This window comes from Mixophyes fleayi, chromosome 2 (genome assembly GCF_038048845.1).
Source record: "Mixophyes fleayi isolate aMixFle1 chromosome 2, aMixFle1.hap1, whole genome shotgun sequence".
NCBI classification, from domain to species: Eukaryota; Metazoa; Chordata; class Amphibia; order Anura; family Limnodynastidae; genus Mixophyes; species Mixophyes fleayi.
Window position 1 is genome coordinate 9,341,176 of NC_134403.1, and position 18,250 is coordinate 9,359,425.

Below are 18,250 nucleotides of genomic sequence, written 5' to 3' on the forward strand. Positions count from 1 at the left end.
AGTGCTAAAAATTATTTAGTAGATACTGCTGACAGATATGACTTTTGACAGCCAGAAATATTAATGCACAATTAGGGAGGACACCCCAAAAACACTGAGGAGTGCTAAAAATTATTTAGTAGATACTGCTGACAGATATGACTTTTGACAGCCAGAAATATTAATGCACAATCAGGGAGGACACCCCAAAAACACTGAGGAGTGCTAAAAATTATTTAGTAGATACTGCTGACAGATATGACTTTTGACAGCCAGAAATATTAATGCACAATTAGGGAGGACACCCCAAAAACACTAAGGAGTGCTAAAAATTATTTAGTAGATACTGCTGACAGATATGACTTTTGACAGCCAGAAATATTAATGCACAATTAGGGAGGACACCCCAAAAACACTGAGGAGTGCTAAAAATTATTTAGTAGATACTGCTGACAGATATGACTTTTGACAGCCAGAAATATTAATGCACAATTAGGGAGGACACCCCAAAAACACTGAGGAGTGCTAAAAATTATTTAGTAGATACTGCTGACAGATATGACTTTTGACAGCCAGAAATATTAATGCACAATTAGGGAGGACACCCCAAAAACACTGAGGAGTGCTAAAAATTATTTAGTAGATACTGCTGACAGATATGACTTTTGACAGCCAGAAATATTAATGCACAATTAGGGAGGACACCCCAAAAACACTGAGGAGTGCTAAAAATTATTTAGTAGATACTGCTGACAGATATGACTTTTGACAGCCAGAAATATTAATGCACAATTAGGGAGGACACCCCAAAAACACTGAGGAGTGCTAAAAATTATTTAGTAGATACTGCTGACAGATATGACTTTTGACAGCCAGAAATATTAATGCACAATTAGGGAGGACACCCCAAAAGCACTGAGGTGTGCTACAAATTATTTAGTAGATACTGCTGACAGATATGACTTTTGACAGCCAGAAATATTAATGCATAATTAGGGAGGACACCCCAAAAGCACTGAGGAGTGCTAAAAATTATTTAGTAGATACTGCTGACAGATATGACTTTTGACAGCCAGAAATATTAATGCACAATTAGGGAGGACACCCCAAAAGCACTGAGGTGTGCTACAAATTATTTAGTAGATACTGCTGACAGATATGACTTTTGACAGCCAGAAATATTAATGCACAATTATGGGGGACACCCCAAAAGCGCTGGGGAGTGCCAAATATTAAGAAAAAATAATAAACCTCTATCCTCCTCTCTGCACTAGCGATTTTGGTTAGAGCAATTGCAAGAACAATATTGTATTCTCTGTCCCTGCTCTAATTAGCCTATGACTACACCCTGCTCTCTCCCTCTGTCAAATGGCGATGGATTGCTGTGGAGGCGTGTATTTATAAAGTTGAAGTATCGCGAGAACCGAGTCCTGAGATCCGACAACGTCACAATGACGTTCGGCCTCGATTTGGATTCGGAATGGGCGGGAGAGTACCGAGCTGCTCAGCTCGGTACTCGGATACCCAAATTTCGGGTGGGTTCGGTTCTCGGAGAACCGGACCCGCCCATCTCTAGTAGAAAGTCTCATTTTGTTCAGTCATTGCTCAATTGATTTCTGCAAATAAAGAGGTGATAATATTTTATTACCCCAAAATACCTGGCATCTGCTGTAGGGGTCATTCATGAATGCATTTAAAATTCAAGTGAAAATGTTACTGTATTCTTATATGATTAAGAATTTCACTGAGAGTCTTCCACAATAGTCTTACTATTACACACAAACACATTGGGGCTGAGGTGGGTGTATATGCCTGTACTGGGAGGTGTATCTGTGTCTCTGTCAGGGTCTTCTCCTGATAGCAATTACACAAAGTCACATATTACTCGGTCCACGTTTCACTGCCCCTTCCCTCCCCTGTTCTGTCCTCTCCAAGCGTAAGGCAGCACAAGTACCACATCTGCATACACATGAAGATGTATTTTTCCTGTGAGCGTGCGCAATACAAATGTGCGTGTTTTACGCTAAGCAAACAGGTAACAGGACAATCTCAGCATGAGCCCCATGATGTTTTCTCTCTCTTTTGACATTTGTTGTATGGTTGGCCCCAGATTTCTACTTTAGTTCATAAACCTGTTGCACAGCTGTGATGGTGAACTTGACAGTCCCTGATTGCCAGAACACACCTGTTTACTGGTCCATGCATGATAATTATAATATAATAATAATAATAATAATAATAGTTATAATGATTCTTTATTTATATAGCATCTTTAGACAGCAATGCTAACCACCGTGCCAGCATACTAATCTGCACATATGATGGATTTTTGAGTCTGAATATAGTCAGGGGTCCATTACTGCCTTTCCTCTCTAATGCTGTATTATTTGATGTCCTGGTATTATTTAGAATTACATAAATTATGCATCAGTGGAAAATATTATTAAGTCAGTAAATCTTAAAAAAAATGTTTTTCCAGGACTCCTGGAACACTTCAACATGACCCCGTCCACCTAGTACAAAATGTAATCCAGAATTTCCCATTTTATTTCTTAGTGCAGTTATCTGGGCTGAATTACAATCATTGGGCCTGATTCATTAAAGAAAGTAAGGCAAAAAATTTAGTTAATTTTCTCCTGGACAAATCATGTTACAATGCAAGGGGTGCAAATTATCTTGTACATAAGATAAATACTGTCTGCTTTTCACATAACACACAAATACTTGATAGTTGTATTTGAACGCTGAAATTTAAAGTTGATCTAGGACATGCCCAATCCCTACTACAAATCTGTCCTCACATTTTAAATTTACCTCCCCCTCCAATGCAACATGGTTTTGCCGAGGTCTTTTTTTTGTTTGCTCTCCTTAATGACTCAGACTCAACCTGCATTTGTTTTAAAACACACGTATTTCAGCTTTGCACATGCTCGATTTCATCAAGGCACGAATTTCAAGAAATTCAGGTGTAGGTCTGTTGACTTCTACTACACAAGACACTGCAGGACATATCCAAAGCCTGTGTGGACCATACATTCACAAAAGAATGCACAGAAATATATATATAATTAATTATTGCCACTTGTTAATAATCAAGGCATTAAAGATCAAACAGAGGAAATAAAGTTTTGTTTAAAAAACAAAAAATGAACATAAATTTTTTACAGTTTTTAACAGATTGTACATATTATAGCGTGTGTAGGAGACTGTCATCACTAGTACTAAGGACTTAGACTAGACCCGTAGCTGGAGCAAGAGATACGGCAGAAATATAAGTAACTTTGAGACGCTGAGAGCTGGATTAGGACGCGGCTGCGTGCGCTTGTGTTTGTCACAAATCTACTGTACATTGACTATGGCAAAACATCCCTTCCCCGCCCCATTCACTCTCCAAAATCGTAGGCTGAAGTATGTGTTTGTTGCATTCGCAGGTCTGCGTTTACTGGACAAGGGCAGAGTGATGTTGCGTTCTACGCTCTCAAAATCAGCAGATACGTGTTTTGATGAATAAGGTCCGTATTGTTTCCATGCTGAGAAAAGGCTACAAGTCAACAAGTAAAAGCTGAGATAACTCACCAATATGGACCTAATGAAGAGGACAAAGCCCAAACCAGCAGCAACAAATCTCCACCAGGCCGGCTCCGAGCTGCTCTGCGTCCAGGTGTTACCGCGTGGTATTTATCCACTAGAGGGCAATGTGTATAACGAGTTGGGGATAGGTCTCCTCTATGGAATTTACCATAGAACGTCCTCCGAGAGGAGCACTCTATTATGAGTTCTTATTAATCCCTTTGTGACATGAGTTGGATGATAGGTCAGTAATTCTCATTCAGAAAAAACATCTTCCTTCCGTACAAGTGATTTTTAAAACAATACAGATTTTGGAAACAATATTTCCATTAATGCAAACTCCAGACATTCCCATTTAATTTAGACAATTGCACCTACTCAAACCAGTGGCAGTCAGATTTTCCACAGAAGAAATACTGACTATGCTATTTGAAAATACCTGTTAGAAATCATGTGTCTGGGTGTGAAAGAGGAAGTTATGAAGATGTCCCTCTCTAGTATTTCCTGTATCATGTGTGTAAGGTCAGCTACCCACTGGTGCTGCATGTGTACGGTTGTAACAGGATGGACCTCCTATGCCATCCTGTCCGTGTGTGTTTTCCTTGCCCGTCCCCTTTCTTTTCCCCAAATGCGCCCCTCTTTTCACAGTGGGAGGGGTCTGCTGCCACCATTAGGCTCCTATACCGGTGAAAAGAACCACTTCCTTCTGGAAAACTTTCACTGCTGTGTACCCCCTCACTGGGCACCTGGGCTAGTACCCATTACCTCTTTCTTTAAATCAGGATTTATGTGGATGGTTCCCTCTGGCCTATCACTCTCACCAGAGCTGCAAGATAGTGGGCAGATCGTTGGTACTGGAATGCTGGTTCTCAACCTCAGAACAGCCAGAAAATGGATTAGATTGGTCTAATCTGTAGGACACAGGAATGTCCGCAGGTAAGCAGGTGGATCTTGAAGCAGTGATGTTTTATTAGCTCAAATAGTCCTAATAAGGACAGTTACACATGCCAGTTTGTGGTACTAGCGATTTTTCCAGAAGTTACAGATGGTATTATACTACATGGTCAAACAGTGCTCATTTTTATACAGTTTTGGAGACAGCTTGGCAGGGGGTAACTAAAACCCCTTTTCCACACAGGCCCAAAAAATCATTTCATTCAAAGACTAACATTAGGATGTGAGATGTTCTTTACTTGGATTTTAAATACAATTTATACTTAACAAAATTTACACTAATCTGTGATTCCTTTAACAAGTCAGTATAACAGGTAACGACTCCCTGCTGTGCTTTAAGGCTAAAAAAAGACGTGTTGGTCACTTCACATGAAATAACTAATTAGCATGAGGCTTCCTTTAGAAAAGCTATATGAATTCTATTTCCTCCACTGTACTGTCTCAGAAATAAATACATTTTGTATACCGAAATACAACACAATATAAAAAAATCAGTACATTTGCAATTACATAATGCCCTGCGCTATTATATTAAATAAATTTATACAACAAGCTATTTGTAGGTGATCCAACCACACTCCTCCCTACCTTGTCCATGCGGGAAACCAGCGGGTCATGTCCCCACGGCTTGGCCCTTGGTCCCGCAGTCGTCTGTGGTTACCGGAGGTAACCTGGGAGATCCAGCTCTTCCTGCTGAGACAGTCCATCCAAATTGCTGTCAGCCTTTCCTTGCAGTTGATAAAAATGCCAGTACATGTAACTGGGTGGTGGGCTGGGGCCAGTCTCAGATTGTCTTTACCATAGCTGGTTATGACTTAAACCTTCCTTCCTCCACACCATGACCCAGGTACTGCACTTCTGACATCCCCATCTGGCACTTCTCTGCCCTAACAGTCAAACCTGCCCACAGAGTCTTCCCTAACATCTGCACTACATGCTTCAGATTACATTCCCAGATCTTACAGAAATTGGAAATGTCTCAATCCTGAGCATTGACCAACTCATCTACAAAAACGTTAATAGAGGGCAAAGGGTAGGTGTCAGACATGGTTACACTATTCAACCGGCAGTAGTATATGCAAAACCGAGTTACCTTGTCATTCTTGGGAACCAATAGAATGGAGGAAGCAGGTGGACTGCTCATTGGCTGGATCACACCTATCTCAAACATCTACCACACCTCCATGTATATGCACTCTGTGGCCTCTGGCGAGACCCGATAAGCAGATTGCCTAATTGGCCTATGCTCACCAGTGTCCACATGCTGCATTATTATTACTATTATTATTATTTTTTATTTATAGGGCGCCACAAGGTGTCCGTAGCGCCGTACAGGGACAAACGAGTTACAGTACAAGGTGAGACAGCACAGTACAGCAAACAGTAAGCACAGTAACTCAGTAAGCTCAATGCACAGCTAAAGAGGGCGGGGGAAGGGGGAGGGTGGATCCGCAAACAACGGAGCCCAAGAAGGAGGGCAAGGGCAAAAAAGGGGACGGTGGCAAGGCAAGCCCAGCCGGTCCCCAGCAACACAATAGGGTGGCATTGGAGGTTTCATCCTGTCACAGTATGTCCCCACATTCATATTATACTTCTTGCATATCCTTGAGCCTGGAGAGGAGGAATGGGTGATACATATAGAACTACATACGTCAGTGTTTCCAGACATCGGGAGCCTGCTGGGACTCATAGTGGAACAGGAAAAAATACTACGAAATAAAAGTACTGGCACCATGATAAAATATTATAATAAAATAAACACTCCACACACTCTTTTCCATTTTTTTTCTGTCTTTCAGCTTTTAATCCAATGATTACAAAATGTATAGACAGCACATACCATTCTGGGAGGAGCCTCTCAGCTTACAGCTAACTAATACAAAGTTACTTTTTTTTTACTATTGGAGCGGTGCTATACAACTAGCGGCTTTTTTTGTTTTTTTTTCTTACTATGAGTCGTAAGACTTCTTTGGCTAATTTTCTCAGTCATTAATTGATACAGAGCAGCTACAGCTGACTGTTTTATTATCGTTCTCTCACATGTTAAAATTCGAAACCCGTCTAACTCTATATGACACTGGGATTTCGGCTTAATAGATTGTTCACTTTTTTGGTCTCATACCTATATTCCAATTCCACAAATAATTCAAGTTTGTAATTTTTTAAAAGTTACATCAATCTGGAATTTCCAAAATCACTTACTGTTCCATTATTCAGACAGGTTCTAAGACACAGAATGAAAAACTACACAGGATACAAAGGTAAGACTGAATTTGCATGGGAGTTTCTTTCTTCTGTAATTACATCTTGTCATATAACCTCATAATCAATATATGAACAATATGAAAGTAAATTAATTTACACTTCCAGCTCCCAGTGCCGGGACTTTCTGGTTCTCCACGTCGTTTACTAACCGGCGTCACTGCATCCATATGTTAAAGATTTATATTTAAACAAGTAAATATACCCTTTAATACATATTTAATCCCTTAGTGCTGAGGTTTAACACATTCAATGCTGCAGCAGTCATCTTGTGCATGTGGGATGTGAGGGAGACCCGGTCACACACACACATATTTTGCGGACACTAGTACAGTACAAAAAAAGGGATTTTACTCTTAAAAGTTTTTTTATTGTGATGGTAACATTGTAATAACCAATAGCTGCCTGTTCTGCATCTCTCTACAGTAACAGTGACGTTCAGAAAGCATTAAATTCAGCTACAGTACCTGTGAGCTGTCAAACACTGCCATCTGGTGGCTGCTCAGAACTTTACAATTTGAATGACTTTCATTTGTTTTCTCTAGTAATAGGGCACCATCTAGAGGACTCCACTGGGTACGCTAGATTTCTCGCAGGATGGGTAACATTGTAGCTTTTTAATAGAGGGAAATTAGATTTAAAAAAAAATAGTTTGAAGATCTGTTATTTTTTCTCTATGTATAACAGCATTACGTGATACACAATTATAACAAGTGAAGTTTCCTTATCTTGAACATTACCCGTATTTAAATAGAAATTGGGGTTTATTTCTAAATGAAATCCAAACTCCCGCATCTTTCTGTAATATTTTCCAGTGTTTTGTGATAATGGGTAATGATTCAATAAGGCACATAAATCGGAAGCGTCTCTTGTTGAGTACGGGTCTAAGAAACGAACAATACATGTGTGGAATATGAAGTCTCTTCAGAACATGCAGAAAGAGAAAAGTATTCAGTTAATGTCACCTGTAGTAATATAGTCATTAATGATAAAACATTAAAAGAATATTTTTTTCCATCCCCCGTAAAATACATTTATCAGGATGTTATTAATGTCTACTGTACATAAAATACATTGTTACAGTTACTTCTGATTACAGACACATGTTCTAGCTGTATACAAAGCCGTCATCACTAGTAATCGGCACTTACACCGGACCTGTAGCTGGTACAAGTGATACAACTGAAAACCACGTATCTGAGAGACGTCCAGAGATTGAATCAGGCGCCGCTCGAGCTTGCCATTACCTTACTGTACATTGCCTACATATATACGCCCATTCCCCTCCATGTTCCACCCATGACATCGTAGTCTGTCGTAAGTGTCCTTTGTGCTCAAAGATAAATTGGATGTTCTTGTGTTGACGTTCGTATAGAGTGATCCTGGGCATGTGCGGAACGAATATATGCAAAATAAGGGGATGTATCAGCATTTACGTTCATTGATGTATCAGACCCAATATCATAAGTCAAAATAATTGGAATTCTCACTGTCTTGCTTCCCTCTGATATCCTTCTTCTCTAAGTTTCCTTTATCATCATCATCCCCATTGATGATGATGATGATGATGATGATGATGATGAAGTTTCCTCTAACTGTGTCCAAACACTTTGTATAATTTTCTTGTCAGATATTCACTGCAAATAACAGTTCTCCGTTGTTCTATATCTCTTTTCCTTTTAGCCATTAGGAGTTGGCTGTATGGAACGTAGAAAATGAACCTCACGGGGGGCAGATTGTTTGTAAATATGTATTCTTATCAATGAGCTTATGTGATAAATCTGGTATAAGTCTGCGTTCTGAATGCTTACCGTACCATCAGGGGAGGGCTGGCAAGTTGTAGCCCGGGGGCAAGGCCCAAGGTAGCCCACTATGAGACCGGCGTGAGGGGCAGATGCCACCCTGCCCACCAGCCCAGCCTGCCCCTGCCTACCATCTAAATAATGGACATACTGTTCTGTGCTTTGACAGGTGAATCCTACAGTTTGTTGTTAAGTATTGATCCATCATATCTATTAATTTTATTTTACCTCCAGACCAGACCATAAGTAGATATTTAAATGTATATCGGTCTTTAATGTGCCTGTAATAACCAATATGTTCTACGAAGCCTCTTTTGACCATACTGGCCATAAAGATGCTATGATAAGAGAGTGACTTATTTGGACCCCCATCACAAACCCTAAATTCTGTATAGAGAAATTATCTGCAAAGCGGACAGGATCTAAAAATCCTATCAAAATAACAATGTTCTGTGGATCTATACTGATCTTTATTAACAGGTAATTAATATACACTGGGTCTTATGTAAAGCTGGATGTAGTTTACACTTATAAAGTCAGCAGAAACTGCACTCCATAGATTACTATGTATTCAGAGCTGCATGTACTTACATCTGACTTACATGTGACTCTGAGTAGTACGTAGTAAGACACATTTCAAGCGGAATCACTAGAGAAAAAAAGTGTGTGGTGCCCCCAAAATTACCAGTACTAGCACTGGGCTAAGCCAGCCATGGCTTGTGTCACTATTCATGTAGTGTGGGTGTCCCCTGTCATAGTGACAACAAGTCCTAAGCTGGTCGGCATGGGATAAGGCAAGTTTGCCTTTACAAGCCATCCCCGCTTTAAATTTCCCCTGCAAAGTCGCCAATTTCCAGCGACATGCAGAAATCGGAGCTTCATACATTTAACCCCTAGTGTTCATCAGCACTGAGCTGGTTAATATTAGGGGTACATTATTTTGAAGGATCAATCATCACCATCAACATTTATTTATGTAGCGCCAGCAAATTCCGTAGCGCTTTACAATTGGGAACAAACATTGATAAGACAATACTGGGTAATACATACAGACAGAGCGGTAAGAGGGCCCTGCTCGCAAGCTTACAATCTATAGGACAATGGGAGTTAGAAACACAAGGGCACGTGCTACATCATATTCTACACTGGACCAGCTAGATCCAACCCCATGCTTGCCGGAGCTTTATATATTTACCCCTAGGGCAATTCCCACACCCCTGGTTAATTTGCTAAAACAAAAGAGTAAAGTAATCATTTTGCCCATGGTGCACTATAGGTCCCAGAATGCCCAGCCCACAATTAATTGCTTGGGTTTGTAGCGTGTGTAGTTCTATCTCTTTATTATCTCACCTAGACTAAGGATGGCACCGCTGGCATCTGCTTCTGGAAGTACAGACCAACATCTTGATACAATGAAAGAAAAATAAGTGATGCCACAGTGATATCTCTGTCAAGAGCCACAACGCAAATGAGCTCCTAGCAGTTATATTTATAAATGGGGGATTTCCTATGACTTGACCTGGGCACAGGGGCAGTTGGGGGACAGGACTGGGTTTACCTTTACAGCCAGCCAAATTGTAGTGATGGCGACTTATATGACTCTATCACTCACACCGGGCAAACTCATTAGGCCATCAGCCTGCGAGAAAAAGACCTTTGTGCAATCCAACCCTGCATAAGGTAGCAGAATAACTATTGTAGCTGGTGGTGGCCAGTGCTGATGGCTACTGTTAGACATTATTAACCTCCACTATTTACTGGTACCAGTGGAAAGAGGAGAGACAGCGAAAGGTGGAGACATGAACTTATTACTGTAGAAATCACAAGACCGTCAACGGATGGCAGCCATTATCCTGCATTATTTATCATATCGGAACCTCCTTCCTCCTCTGGTCACGGAGAAGACTTTGGCTTTTGTAGTTCATGGGCCCTCTCATGGTTGTCTCCCAGCCCAGAGTAGGACTAAAAACTAGTGTATTTTTTTGTCCAGAATTGGTCACATCGCCATGATTGTAAAGCGCTACAGAATTTGCTGGCGCTATATAAGTAAATGTTGATGATGATGATGTCAGTTCTGCAAATTCACCTCTGGTTTCCTGTCTTACCAGGATAATGAGAACTATGTGACACACACTAGTAGTATATTTATCACCAAAGTCCTTGGAATGTCCATTATCATTGGGATTCTAACATTGAATGTAGGTGACTAGTAACCTGGTATTGCAGAGAGTCATTGTGCTGCAATTGTGTTTGAGTTGTCCACCAGGGCTCCTCTCAGTGAAGTTGTTACATGGAACCACTGGTAGACTTCATTGCTTTGGGTATCTCTTGTGGTGTTTATCATGAGCATTGCTGGTATAAAGAGGACAGTTGACAACGCTGCTGGTATCTGGTAACAATGGTATTGCTGGTATAATGTAGTCAGTATGCATCTCTGCCATTATAATATACTTTGGGTACTATTGATATATGGGGTGTATTTACTTGGCATAAGTGTGTATATGTTTGGCATGACCCTGGGCTTTTTATGATGGGCATTGGTTTCTATATAATGTATATTGGATGCTTAATTTGGGGCACATTCATTATTTCATATTTCAAAAACCATAGTATTGACCCACGGCGCTATGAATTTACAATCTGCAAAATAGAATAAAATAAAATAAAAATAGATGCAAAAATACACAGAAGTGATGACAATGATATAATAACAACAGTAGGCACTCTGGAAATACCCAGAAGGGTTTAATAGATAAATCCCTAAATGATAACGGATAAAAGGATAACTAAAAATAGTCCATTAGATGTATAAAAAAAAAAAAAAAAGGAGGAAACAAAAAAAGAGACCGGAAAAGTATAATTCCAATAGCAAAAAAAAAAAAAAAAAGGCAGTGATGATGTAAGCCAGTAAAAAAAATCACAAATCCAGCATTATAGATGGAAGAATAAAAATTACCTCTGGATAAGTCTCAAAAACAGGTATCTAGGTTCGTGAGTCTGTAAAGCCCTCCGGGGCTAGGGATGGATTTTTTTTACTGTAACCGGTGTAAGGCATGTAAGGAGACTAAAATGAACACTACAAAACCTACAATGACCTTTTCTTCAAATACAAATGGGAGCAACCACGAAATAAGAGAACGCATTACTTGTGACACGGTAGGCATCGTATATTTATTAGAGTGCCCATGTGGTCTGCAGTATGTAGGCAGGACTATGAGGAGCTTGAAAGTCAGAATTCTGGAACACTTACAAAATATTAGGAATGAACTAGAATCACTTAGTGTATCTGCACACTTTTCAAAAGCACACAATCATGATCCTACTTTACTTAAGTTCGTTGGAATTAAGAAAATGAAAAAGCCTTGGAGAGGGGGGGATTTTATAGCATCCATATCTAAGGAGGAAGCCAAATGGATTTTTAATCTTGAAACTTTAACCCCTAAGGGTCTGAACATTGACTTTGACCTAGGCTCTTTTTTATAGCAAACATAGCCTCTTTCTCTGTCACTGCATTTACTTACTCCTGCATTTGTATTGTGGTTTTGCAGCTGTTTTCTACCTCAGCATTTGACATATTAAAACATTTTTTATATTGTTTTTTTACATTGTTTTCTATTTAATATAAGAATAAAAAAAATTTTTTTTACTATTAATAAAATGTTCCAATCGAATTTTAAGATTTTTTAAAATTATTTTATTTTCATTACATCAATACTCTACCCAGTATGGGTGTCTGTCCTTCTATTTATTTTATCTGTATTATCTTTTATATATGTGGTTTATATTCATATTTATGGAGACACAAGTTTTTGTTTATCTGGAATCAGCCTTTTTTTCAGGCATGTTTACTTTTACCAATTAGGATTTCATTAGGGGGACGTCTTTAAGGGTTGCCTTCAATATAAGCACCGCCCCCTTTTTGGAATGGATCTATCCACTTTTTCTTTCCCTGAGGAAGCCCCCGATGGAGGGGTGAAACGCGTTGAACACTTGTATTTTAATATTCCTTGCAAGAAGAGGATTTAGTACACTTTTATTAGCTTTTACATTTTACAGCGTTGCTGCACATCCTGCTGCCCGAAACCAGAAGTGCGGCACTTGGAACGCAGGCGTCTATTCCAGGACACAGGAAGAGAGGGTGAGCTCACTGAATCTAGCCACTGTTGGCGGTGCACCGCTTTCCGGAGAGAAAGAGTCCCCATCCCTAGCCCCGGAGGGCTTTACAGACTCACGAACCCAGATACCTGTTTTTGAGACTTATCCAGAGGTAATTTTTATTCTTCGATCTATTTTGCTGGAATTGTGATTTTTTTACTGGCTTACATCATCACTGGCCTTTTTTTTTTGCTATTGGAATTATACTTTTCCGGTCTCTTTTTTTGTTTCCTCCATTTTTTTATATTTTTTTTGTTATACATCTAATGGACTATTTTTAGTTATCCTTTTATCCTTTATCATTTAGGGATTTATCTATTAAACCCTTCTGGGTATTTCCAGAGTGCCTACTGTTGTCATTATATCATTGTCATCACTTCTGTGTATTTTTGCATCTATTTTTATTTTATTTTATTCTATTTTGCAGATTGTAAATTCATAGCGCCGTGGGTCAATACTATGGTTTTTGTATTATAGCTTATTGGGAAGTTTGGAATTCGTCCCAGACAGACCCACATTGGCAGCTTTACATTTTCTTAGAGCAGCGCTGTTATCCCTACACTTTTTCTATTATTCCATATTTACTTGTTTGTAATACCAGTTTGAAGTAAATATTTCATTTTACACCTTGACCACAATATGATAAAATGTTAAGTTGGTTGGTCCTCAAGAGATTGAAATCAGTGCAGGAAAAGCTTCTGGTTGCTCAGAGATCCATCCGCCCCCGGGACTAACACATGTATAAATACCGCACAACAGAAGCTCAGTCCGGCTAATTGGGATGACATGAACCGTTCCTGACAGAGGTAAGATGTCTCTGCTTCTGTTGGTAGGAGTCACTATTCTTGTTGCTGTTTTATCCAGGAATATGCGATCTAACGCTGAGTAAAATGATAATCGATGTCTATTACAGCTGACAATGTAACTAAATAATTATCTTGGTTTGTGTAACAAATAAGCAAGTTTCCATTTTGGTTACCTCAGTATTACAGCAACAATATTATGTCTGCCGCTTGTTGTATACTACAGTAACATCAGGATAAATACTTATTCGAAGCCTCTTTTAAAACCATTCAATTAGATTTCTTGAATCAGTGTATTCTAAAGGAACAATTCATCTTTTCTATAAGCGTTCAGTAAAGGAAAAATAAAGGTACATGTACATATCTGTTCTTCTTCATAGTAAGATTGACAGCTTATTATTAAAGTTTGACCTAAGGTAAAATAATTTTATTATTGTGAAATATGTGTAGACACTGAGGGCCTTAGTCCTTAAGGAAAGTAAGGCAAAAAAGGAGCAAATGTTCCCTGGGACAAACCATGTTACAATGCAAGGGGTGCATATTAGTTTATTATTTTGCATATAAGGTAAATACTGGCTGTTTTTTCATGTAGCACACAAATACCTGATAGCTTTATTTTTACATTGGCATTTAATGTTGATCTAGGACGTGCCCTACCCCAACTATAAATCAGTCTCCACATTCTAAATGTACATCTCCCTCCAGGTGCAAAGTTACTCCTTTTTTATGCTTTGCTCTACTTAATGACTCTTGTGCCCCTTATGTACACATTGTCAGGAGGATCACATGACTTTTTCCATCCTGGGATTCTACCTTTCTTATCCACCCGGGGACTTTGCCCCCTGAATGGAAACCAGTTGAGTTTACAAAGTTGTTTTACTGTTATTTTTTTATATATATGAAGGAAGGAAGTTAAATTGCTTTGTGCAGTTTGTTCACATTCATTATACCTGCAATCAGGCGTAATTGCAGTATTTCTAGAGGAGGGTATCAAATTGTTTGAATGTTGCGGGGCATTGTCAGTCCATGGTAGAGGTGTGGTAGCACGTAACATATGCTAGTCCTTTTCCAACCCGCTTCATTCTCTCTTGTAATGTTATGTGCGGCTCAGGCTTTGTTCAGTCCTGCACTGCAGAGCAGCACAATGGGGCAACTACCTCTCAACGGTCCCTGCTGTTGGGACAAAGTCCTGGCTGTGTGGTACAGCAGGACTGAGTAAGTAAATCTTCCCATGTAATTCATTTCTCACCCTCCTTCCTCCATGTAAAAAAATTTCTCACTGCCCCGTATTTAATTGTCCACCCTTCCTCTCCCTGGTAGTTGATTTTCTACTTGCACCTTCCCCATCCACCTGTGGTTCATTTCATCCATATAAAGGAGCTGTAAAGGAGACCAGGGGAGTCTGGGCAAATATAAACTAACCCTTAATGTCCATGTAGGCTGTCTAAAACGCAATAGCCCATTTACTACGTGCTTTGCTGTAATAGACACAACTTTAAGATTACTAATGGGAATGTGAAAACTTTTTTGGCTGCTGTATCATCATTGCATCATCCATAATGACTGTGCAGCTCTGACATTCAGCAAATTAAATGGATTTGACAAACGTGAGTTGGTTGCTTCATTTTCTTTTAATTATTTGGTGCTTTGCATTGGGATAGCAATACGTTGTCTCTAATAATACAGACTGTTTGCTGCACTGGATAAATGTTTACACTATTATATTACCCGTGTCAATTCAGTTTGAAACGATAGAATGAATTTAAAGAAATGGGGTAAATTGGGGATTTCCTTTAAAGCTGCTCTATCACTTAGGAAACAGTTTATCTAATGTGCCCCTCCACCTAGCCAGGGGCTGCCCCATGCAGCAGTGTTTTCTGGGCTTCACAATTTCTCTAACAGCCCAGCCAAAAAAGAAAGGGCCGATATGAACCGTCAATCAAGAGATTGCACCTATGATTCGTCTCCCTACAAACCCCCAACCTTTGCAGCCATGGCTAACAAAATTAATTTACAGTTCTGGGGATGTAGGGGGTCACCTTAGGAAAATTGTGTCCTAGCTGGTGGTGGAGCTTTAAAGATCATCATCATCATTTATTTATATAGCGCCACTAATTCCGCAGCGCTGTACAGAGAGCTCGTCACATCAGTCCCTGCCCCATTGGGGCTTACAGTCTAAACAAACACACTCAGACAGACAAAGAGACTAGGGTCAATTTGATAGCAGCCAATTAATCTACTTGTATGTTTTTGTAGTGTGGGAGGAAACCGGAGCACCCGAAGGAAACCCATGGAAAAACGGGGAGAACATACAAACTCCACACAGATAAGGCCATGGTTGGGAATTGAACTCATGACCCCAGTGCTGTGAGGCAGAAGTGCTAACCATTTAGCCACTGTGCTGCCCATAAAGATGAAATTTGTTATTAAAATATTTGATCAATTAAATTGATTAAGGAACCTATTAATGTTTTTGTTAGGAATACCATCTAGCCCAATGCAATATTTGTAAAATGTGTCCATATATACAGTATATATCTTAAAAAACACTTTTAGTATATTTTTTAGAACTCTTTGGGGACCACTACAAAAGCTGGCGCGGAACTTCGGAATGAATACAATTGAGCAGAAACCTCAGGATCTGATTTGGAAAGTTTTGACCCATCATCGATTCAGTATTCTTTCCTTTTGCCTCCCGGAAATTATATAGTTTTTCTGCATCTTCCATCGTTCGTCTCATGTTTCTGTACCATGTGGTGTAGAAGCATCGTTCATTCCCTAATCTGTATGTAGTTTATTGAGGTTTTCTGGAGCTAGAGAATGGATCTAAAAAGTGATATTACTATATGTTATTACGTTACAGCACTTTCCCTGTGGGACTTTTTGTACTGTTCAACCCATTTATTTATTATTTGCGAATCCTAACTTTTCTTAATGATTTTCTCTTTGTATATGTTTATTTGCTCAATGTTCTCATTAAACCAAACCATGAGGCCAGAGATGTTCATCTTGACTGGAATCCCAGGGCTTGAGAACGTGCAGGTCTGGATCTCCATACCAATGTGCTCCATGTATCTCCTAATTATCTTTGGGAACACCATGCTATCATTTATTATTTTGTCAGAAGAAACATTGTACAAGCCCGTGTATCTTTTATTGTGTACTCTGTCTATTACTGATGTACTGTTAGCTACTACCACCACCCCCAAAATGCTTTCCATCTTCTGGTTCAGCTCTAAGGAGATTGACTTCAATGCATGCCTGGCTCAACTCTTCTTCATTCATGCCTTCTCCATGATGGAGTCTACGATTTTGCTGGCTATGGCGTTTGACCGGTATGTTGCCATTTGCCAACCTCTCAGATACACGTCTATATTAACTAATCTTACTATTGCCAAGATTGCGGTTCTATCAATAATCAGAGGTTCTTTCTTTATGGCACCAGCTCCATTTCTGATAAGGAGGTTGTCCTACTGCAGAACCAACATTATCTCTCACACGTACTGTGAACATATGGCTGTAGTGAAGATCGCTTGTACGGATACGACCATAAATCAGATGTATGGTATTACGGTGGCTCTGCTTGTAATAGCCGTAGATATTATATGTATAACAATATCTTATTGCGCCATAGTTAGAGCGGTCTTTAGACTCTCCTTCAGGGATGCTCGTCACAAGGCTCTTGGTACCTGTGTCCCCCATATCTGTGTCATCCTGATCTCTTACATCCCGGCTCTCTTCTCCTTCCTCACACACAGGTTTGGACACAATGTACCCCTCCACATTCACATTATTCTCGCTAACCTGTATATTCTCATTCCACCCATGTGCAACCCCATGATTTATGGGGCAAGAACCAAGGAGATTCGAAAAAGGATTTTGCAGTTCCTCAATGAGAAACGTTTCAAGAGATTATAAAGCAGTAACCTGATTGGACGATGCATGTTCTCAGGTTACCTACAGGAAATCCACGTAGGTCCAGTCTAAAAGGGTTGCAAAATTACATGGGCGGCAGAGTTCACCTGACGCTACCTCCTACAAAGTTTACAAGAAGTTTTTTCTACCTCTGTTGGGTGTAGGAATGAGAATGTAATAGGTAACACAAATAAATGACATAATTTATGATTACTGGTACAATACATGTATTTATTTTAGGTAGATTGGACATGTTGAGGTTCTTTTCATGGAGAGCTGAAGTCTGACATGTACCGTGATCTGGTATGTGCGTTCACCTGGAGTCTAATGTGCACTTGCCATGTTGGTTAAGGGTCTGCAAGGAAGAGGTTTGCAAATACCTTATTTTGCATGAATAAAAGTTCTGTAGTCTTTCTTTTGATTTTCAGTGAACAACAAACTGATCCAAATATATAATGTGTCAATATGAACTGTATGGAACATGTAACTTGGTAGTGGTTTCTTTAACCAATTAGCAGCAAAACTACGGAATGAGCCATTGGAGGAAATGGCATTTGTAGCACTGTATCATGTTCACCACCCAAATAAAGGAAACAGTGCTCCCAGCAATAACAAATAAATCACATATGGCAGTGTAATGATTCATTAGGTTGTTAGATGGTCAGAATGCTTTATCGTGTTGTCATCATAAGATTATAGTAACTAAATATGGGGATTTACAGATAATAAATTATTCATTTTATTGACATATGTGGTTTTTTTTTCAACCTAATTATGAACAAATACCTAATATGATGCGGCATAGAAAAT

The 18,250-nt window shown here is 39.5% G+C and overlaps 1 protein-coding gene across 1 annotated transcript; it reads left to right on the forward strand.

The window, feature by feature from the left end:
- Positions 1-16,492: 16,492 nt before the first annotated feature.
- On the forward strand, positions 16,493-17,443 carry LOC142140028 (olfactory receptor 52P1-like). The gene has a single exon (XM_075197889.1). The coding sequence runs from the start codon at positions 16,493-16,495 to the stop codon at positions 17,441-17,443; it is 951 nt and encodes a 316-aa protein (XP_075053990.1).
- Positions 17,444-18,250: the final 807 nt, after the last annotated feature.

Bases quoted from the DNA above. Each gene is read 5' to 3' on its own strand.
- LOC142140028 (XM_075197889.1), top strand. From the start codon at position 16,493: ATGTTCTCATTAAACCAAACCATGAGGCCAGAGATGTTCATCTTGACT.